This window comes from Morone saxatilis, unplaced genomic scaffold (genome assembly GCF_004916995.1).
Source record: "Morone saxatilis isolate NCDOM2014 unplaced genomic scaffold, NCSU_SB_2.0 Contig17, whole genome shotgun sequence".
Classification (NCBI taxonomy): domain Eukaryota; kingdom Metazoa; phylum Chordata; class Actinopteri; family Moronidae; genus Morone; species Morone saxatilis.
The window spans coordinates 17940335-17947832 of record NW_023339729.1 but is presented as its reverse complement, the minus strand read 5'-3'; the positions used below and the strand labels follow the sequence as shown (position 1 = coordinate 17947832).

Genomic DNA, 7498 nt, shown 5'->3' with positions numbered 1-7498 from the left:
AGATAGATAGATAGATAGAGTCTATAATTAAAAAAATGCAATAGAAGTAATTCTTTGTTTTTTCAGTGAAAGAAGAAAAGAGAGGAAGCCACAAGCACCAACACAAGCCACTGGGTGGAGACATCAGCTGGGGACCTAGAGACAAAAACACAGAGATCATTAACATCAAAATATCTTAAATGCCCTGAAAACCTATTTCCTCCATCAACTGTTTTTTTTTTGCTTTCTACATGCACCAATCAGGAATTAACATTTGAATCAAAATCTGATAAAAGTGGTTTAATGTCAATAAACCACACCCACACACATTCTTTCCTATTTTTGCCCCGCTCAAAAAAAGAGAACTGAACAGTGTCCTCTTACTGTCCAACCACCAAAATCCAGAAGCTGTAAGTTCATTAAAATGCTGAAATGCTCATCTGAGTTTCCTTCAGGTATCACAGTGTACTCCGTAGTGAGTGATTACGTAACTTTTTTTTGGCAACAGCTATCCTGCCTTCTTAAGTTGGAGTTGTTGGTGCAATACACTCAGGGCTGAACAAAATCCCACAGCTCCTCTTCTGCTTTTTGGGGTGAAAACTGTTTTTACAATAGAATCAGGAATCAACTTTATTGTCACACATACAATCAGAAACCATATAATGTTTGTCCTCTGCATTTAACTCATCCCAGGAGCGGTGGGCAGCCACTGTACAGCACCCGAGGACCAACTACAGGTCCAAGCCAGTGCCTTAGACAAAGGCACTCACTGGAGAAATGAACCTAACATACGTTTTTATAGATAAATTAGAAGTGATCATAAATCGAAGATAATGTAGTAAAAGACATTGTAATAAATATAGAGATTAAAATATATTGACCTAAATAGTTTGAGCCTTAAAGATCTGATAGAAGATTTTTTGTTGTATTGTAATTATTGGATTGGTGCATTGCAGCAATTTAAGTGACTTATTTCTAGTACATTAATATTATAATTGAAAGCATGATAACCAATTTAATTATACTTTATTATCTGCTAGATGACCTCTGACTTCATTATCAGTCATTTAGAGAAATACTGAAGAACTGAGACTTTTCAGGGGCTTTAAAATATATTATTCTTCATTAAACTATGTGGTCTTTGTATCTATTTCACATATTTGACACTTTTAAGTAATTACTCATTAATTCTGTTAGATTCAAAGATCATACACACAGTTTTGATATATAACTCAGACATAACCTCATAATTCCAAGCTTATTATTTTGGTTTGAGCAAAATATTTAAATCAAGAGGATGTGAGTCTTACCGTGAAAAACAATTGAGCGAGCTGTCCAGTTCTGAGTGTTTCAATACAACCTCTGTGTATTGATCCCTATTTGCATTAGTTGTTCTATTTAGATACTCCACAGTGAACACTTCAGCTGGAGATAAGAGTGCGGTACCTTCATCACTGCAAATGTTGTTTCCAAGGTTGGCAAAGAAGCAAGAAGTGATGTTAAAAATGACCATGCCATCCAAATCTTCCATTGATTTCACCTCTTCATAGTTTGAATCAACTTTGATGAACCCCCCAACTCTCACATTTGATCCCTGTTTTGTGGTGTATGGTTCTTCTGAGAGAAGATACAGAGTCTTGCACTTTTTTGGATACAGCAGCTTTATTGAATCCATCAGCAGGAAATGGAGGGACTTGAAAGGGAAGCGGTCTTCATAGGTGCTAACATTTACACCCATTGTCTTCACTGCATTGTTAAAGTTACTTATAAACTGTGCATCCCCATTGATATATGCCAAAAGTGCAGCAGTGTGTTCTTTTATTCCTCCAGGGATCAGCTTTGTACAATGGTTGCTTGCATTCCATGCTTTCTGGAATAACTCATTGCTGCGGAGCTCTTGTTGTAACAGGCCTGATTGGATCAACTTCTTCAAGGCCTCTTGAGGACATCCTTTGTACTGGTTGTCTACAGAATCTGGGGCCATGTCCTTTAGTATTGTTCCCTCTGCAGTCACCTTTGAGTGTAGAATTTAAAATAGTTTCAAGAGAAGAGACTTGTTTTTAACATCAAAACATCATAAGAGAAACAATACTTACTTTGCAGTAGAGAGCTGTGAAAATGATTGCAGCTAGAAGCAGTTTTATTTTATCCCACATTTTGAAGGTTTCCTCTTCTTGTCTTCTATTGGCACAAATAGCTGAAACTGAAATAAAATCTGCATGACCAAACTTGAATAAAAAGTTCCACAATGCCATACGCAGTCCAAAAATGGCATGATCTGGTTTATTACCCAGATACTTTGTTTAGACAAGCCCTCAAGCTACCATTATCAGTCTTCCTTCATTGGAATACGGCAAAGACAAACACAAATGATTAAACACTTAAATGAATGTTGAAATGTTGAAAACACTGAAAGGCACATACCTCAAGCAAAGCCAGTTTATTTCTGGGAGTAACTCAAAAAATCAAGTCCATATATGTAAAACTGCAGGGGTGGGATCATTCTCTGCAGAACACCACCATTTAGGAAGTCAAAAATCTCACCAGGCAACTCCTTTTCCTTTCCTGTGTAAGGAAATAACACACCACTCATGTCGAGATTATGTCCTGCTAGAGCTACTGACTTACTGTGAGCTCTTGCTGCTTTGTGCAGATGTTATTACAAACCAGATAAACATAAATGGTCCGACCCAGCAATAAATGTGTTGTGCTGCTATTTTTTGTGTGAGTCTTTATTACTGTGAATGCTGACTCGTGCAGTGCAGCTTCCAACTCTGACTGTTTTACATTTTGCCTTCCAGGTTTTTCAGCAGTGCAGTGCAGTGCAGTGCAATGCATTTGGACCTTTCAGGCATTAATTAATTAATAGTTTCTGAATTTCCAACAGTGCTTTTGGATTTAATTTCAGTCTTCAGGTTTTGGATGTCACACATTGCATTCATTATGGGCTGAATGTTTACAGACTTTGCTTCATGTAAATTACAGAACAAAAATGCTTTGATACAGATTCCATATTAAACTTTTTCTACCAGTTTCACTGATTTAAAAAATAAATAAATCATGAAGCAACTTGATGGATGTGCCCTTATGCTGGTAATGACTAAATGCTGCATATGGTGTTGTTTTCTTCGGTGTCCCCTAGAGAGTGGGCAGGTCTGCAAGGTCATTTTCCACCTCCTGACTTCCTCTTACTTCCTTTTTTGCTGGCACACAACCTACTGAAGAGCACTGATAAGTGTTGAGTTTAAGTGGGTGGAGCAGTATTGACAACATGCCATCCTCTCTAGATCCAAGCAGTGCCAGGCTGTGCAAGAGGAGGACAGTGTATGGACTTAAATATAAACATTTTTGGTGTTTGATTCTTATTAAGTATAAGTTGGAAAAAACACTGTAGTAGGCCTATACAAATATATCAATAAATGTAAATATATTTACTATTGTATTTAGATTACTTGCATACACACGGACCAAACAGGCAACCACACATATCCATTCTGGTTCAAGTTATATTGTGCAGTACAATTTTGTAGAAATACATTTCATTTATGTTGCAGGTGTTTTACATGGAGGTAAAACATCACAACAATCAGGTAGACTATTGCAAGTACGTGTTTTACTTGTGAAGCAGCCAAAACAGCAGTATGCTTACATTAAACAGAATTAAACACATCCAACAGCATTATGCAAGACTTTAACGGCACAAAAAAAATGTGTAATGCAGACCCAACAGCAATATTCACATCTACTAATGCTTAAAGACATATATATGCTCACATACTGAAAGAAAACTACAGTCACAACCATTGAAATGTGTCTGAAAGATTAAATTAATACCCTACAATTAGAGAAGATTGCCCTAAAAACAAGCTCTTTCAATTTAATAGAATTTGGCCCTAATGACATATGCAAGCAGCACTATGAGATATGTCATATCTGTGCTTTTATATTTCTATTTTGAGAGCAACCAGAGAGTCATTGAGATTTAAATGGCTCTGCAAGCAACCACAGCAGCTGTTGTTCTTGTATTTACTGTCTGTTTATGTCATTGACAGTTTAAGTTACATCCACTCATAATATAGTAAAAGGCTTTTATTTTTGAAAAATGTAGCCGGAAGTCGTAAATCGGAGATGTCCGGTCTTAATCTTGTGTACTCATGTTTACACTGCTTGTACTTTAAACAGCTTGTTAACTTTCTTTTATCATAAGGTTACAATGTTATTTCTAATAAAGAGTACAGGTTTTAATCTAAACAATAATATTGTCTGCTGACTGTACGACTTTTGACCGGAAACAGCAGCATTTCCGGTTCCAGAGGCGCCAAAAAGAAAACAAGACTGAAGTTTGTTTCTGTTCACCGAGTGAGAATAAGGACACAAACATGAATGTAACATAACTTCTGGACTATTTTACTCTTTAACCCGAACTACTGGTGAGTTATGGACAACGTTACTCTTACAGACACTGTGTACGTTAACGTTAAAGTTATACTAGCTCTAAATGAGTTAGCTCTGACACATTGATGTTTCAGCTGTGTTCATTAACATTGAGCTCATTACTCAAGTTACATCTTTAAGGTGCTTCAAAAGTTCAGTTTTATGCTTCTAGACAGTGGGAAATATTGTTCTTACTCTACTTTTATTTTAAATGCATAGTTCTTAGTTGCTTTGCAGATTTGAAAACCTATAATACAAATATAAAACATGTTAATACATAATGATTATGATATGTAATCATAATAATAATAATATAACGCTGACAAGGGCCTTTCTAATGGGTACTTTTTATTTTGATACATACTGTACTTCTAGTATTTTTACTTTTATTGATTTTACTAATTTTACTAAGTCATGTAACCTTACTGTAAGTATCAAAAGTAAAAATACAGTTTTTTGTAGACTTTTGTTATATTATTGTATTATTTGTACTGATCTTAATAACATTTAAATGTTGTAGACAGTCAAACTAGAGCCAGTGTATTTATATACTGTTTAAGGATATCTATAAGGATCTATTATGTTTTATAATCAGATTTTTACATAGTATTTTATATACTGATTATACACTCAGTTGTCATTTATTAGGTACACCTAGCACAAACTAATGCAGTCTAATACAACAGTCCTGCAATAAGTCCTACCTTCATGGAGCTTATAATGTTCAGTTTTTGTTGAATCTGTTTTAGAGAGTTGTTGGTTCAACTGTTTGTTGTGCTGCTGAATTGTAGTGACGCAAGGCGTTTCTGTTATTTTTTCACCCCATTGATGTCAGTAAAGCTAAAAAACAGAATCTTCTCTCTGTTTAATGCAGGTTTTTCTGGTTGTAGGATGTCAGGAGGACCACAGTTCAAGTATCCACTGTGATACATCTGTGAAGTGTCCTTGAGCAAGTCACTGAATTTCTACCATCTCCAGGGCGCTGCACTGTAGCTGACTTCCAACCTTGGTTTGGAAGTAGACAAACAATGAACCTGTGGGTGCAATAAAGGGTCACATACAGTGTAAGTTGTTTAGAAGCTCTTGAAGATGAAGAAGTGGGGAGACAGACTGAAGAAGGTTGAGCAGCTCGCTCAATCGTTCCAGCTGAATCCTCTGGCCTCGCACTACAAACCTCGACTGTGGCCGTGCCAGCCTTCCTCCGTATGGAAGCTTTTCCCTCGCCAAATTATGGCGATCAGCTTCGCACAGAGCTGCAAAGAGGTAAGACGTTTCTGATGCTGGACTATCTCATTAGTCTGTATTTTAAATTTTACATCCTAAGGAAAAAACACTGTCATTTGTGCCCTGTGTACAGGCTGTACATGTGTTTGCACTTGAAAAAGAAAAGACCCCCCTGGGTCAAAGGATCTACCTGGTTACCAGTTACAGTGAGCTGTGGCATTACTACAGGTAAATATCAGTTCTACGTAGCAAAATAAGGTGCATCTTCTTGTGATGTGTTTGGAAAACAATGTGTCGAAGTCCAATGATGGTGATTTGTCTCTTTTTCAGGACTTACACACAGTCCTTGATGCACTGCTATGAGGTGATACCAGAGGGCGCTGTTTGTAAGCTTTACTTTGACTTGGAGTTCCACAAGCCCTCAAACAAAGGAGCTGATGGGAAGACTATGGTGTCTTCACTTATCCAGGTGAAATCCTTTTCGCATTTTTATTCACAATGTGTCTTGCTACAAGAGCAGCTTGCTTGATGATTCAGATGTTCTTAAGTTTAACATTTATAAAGCAGAAGAATGTGTTATATAAGTATCCACTTGACATTCAACCGATAAGTAAGATTATAGGAGCAGTAATAACAAAAGTAAGCCATTTCTGGTATATAATTAACTTATATTCTTCTAATGTCAGGATGTACTTCTGCAGTTAGGGGTTTGCCAAATTCTATTAAATTGAAAGTGCTTGTTTTTAATGCAGTCTTCTCTAATTGTAGGGTATAAAAGAAATCTTAATTAAATTGACACATTTCAGTTTCAATTGTTGGGATGGTACCAGGTTGGGTATGTGAGGGAATGAAAGAAGTATGATTAGTAAAGGGTCTGGTTCTAGATTAGAGGTATTGTCATAAATGTTAAACTAAAAATGTGACTGTTAAAGTTGCTTCTGGAATCTGTCATATATGGGAGGAACATCTGGATTACATTATATGTACGTTTTTACCTCAAATATGTAGGATATAGAGTATATTTACCTGTCTGTGTTTTGTGTGTTGACAGTATGTTTGTGACAAGCTGATGGAAGTTTATGGGGTTGAATGCACCACAAAAAATGTCCTCAATCTTGACTCCAGCACGGAAGAGAAGTTCAGTCGACATCTCATCTTCAATCTCCAAAATGCAGCTTTCAAAGACAACATACATATGGGTATGTTCCATCTTGTGTGGAGGCAACACATACTGTTTTCATATGTAACTTTAATTCATATATTCTTTTTTTATATATAGGTAAGTTTATCCATGCAATTCTTCAACCAGTCCTGAGCAAAAGTGGATGTTCCCCGGATGCTGGGATGAATTCATTGGAAGAAAACAGCGAAACACGGTTTGTTTTTTAGACCAGAGAAAATAAATGCTTTTATATCTCTGTTGTCATCACTTTGGGTAATTTTACACAATTATGCTCTGTCAGCAGGACACATGCTGTTTCTGGGGAGAAGTCGGCCAAAGCAGGTGAGGTAGCTGAAAGTCCACAGACCAAGAAACGCAAGTTGGAAGAGAGAGACCTCGGGTTCCTCCGGGTGAAAAACAAGGATGGCCAAGACAGTCTCTTTGTTGATCTTGGTAAAAGAAACCACAAAATTTCCTTAGTCTTTTTTTACCCTCATATCAGACACATGCGCACACTTGGACCCTTTTGGAAATCTTGCCAGTATCTACCAATGAACAGACAGACAGACAGACAGACAGACAGACAGACTTACTGACTTACTTACTCACTCCCCGAAGGGAAATTGGGTCGTCATAGCAGCCAGGTACATACAAAAATAGAATAAAATACTTAGGTACAAAAGATAAATAGGTAGGTAA

General features: G+C 36.8%; 2 protein-coding genes across 2 annotated transcripts in view; one reads left to right on the top strand and one right to left on the bottom strand.

Moving 5' to 3' along the window:
* Window positions 1–2551, bottom strand: part of si:ch211-145b13.6 (ecto-ADP-ribosyltransferase 5) — a 2899-nt gene extending 348 nt beyond the window's left edge. The window contains exons 1-4 of the mRNA XM_035659898.1: window positions 2404–2551; window positions 2076–2182; window positions 1290–1993; window positions 3–135 (exon numbers count right to left, since the gene is read on the bottom strand). Coding sequence (XP_035515791.1) covers window positions 63–135; window positions 1290–1993; window positions 2076–2135 — 837 coding nt within the window. The 5' untranslated portion in view covers window positions 2136–2182; window positions 2404–2551 and the 3' untranslated portion in view covers window positions 3–62. The remainder of the gene's footprint in view (window positions 1–2; window positions 136–1289; window positions 1994–2075; window positions 2183–2403) is intronic.
* Window positions 2552–5296: 2745 nt separating this feature from the next.
* The window catches only part of primpol (primase and polymerase (DNA-directed)), a 5139-nt gene continuing 2937 nt past the window's right edge, over window positions 5297–7498 (top strand). The window contains exons 1-6 of the mRNA XM_035659914.1: window positions 5297–5676; window positions 5771–5865; window positions 5968–6106; window positions 6689–6836; window positions 6917–7013; window positions 7104–7252. Coding sequence (XP_035515807.1) covers window positions 5503–5676; window positions 5771–5865; window positions 5968–6106; window positions 6689–6836; window positions 6917–7013; window positions 7104–7252 — 802 coding nt within the window. The 5' untranslated portion in view covers window positions 5297–5502. The remainder of the gene's footprint in view (window positions 5677–5770; window positions 5866–5967; window positions 6107–6688; window positions 6837–6916; window positions 7014–7103; window positions 7253–7498) is intronic.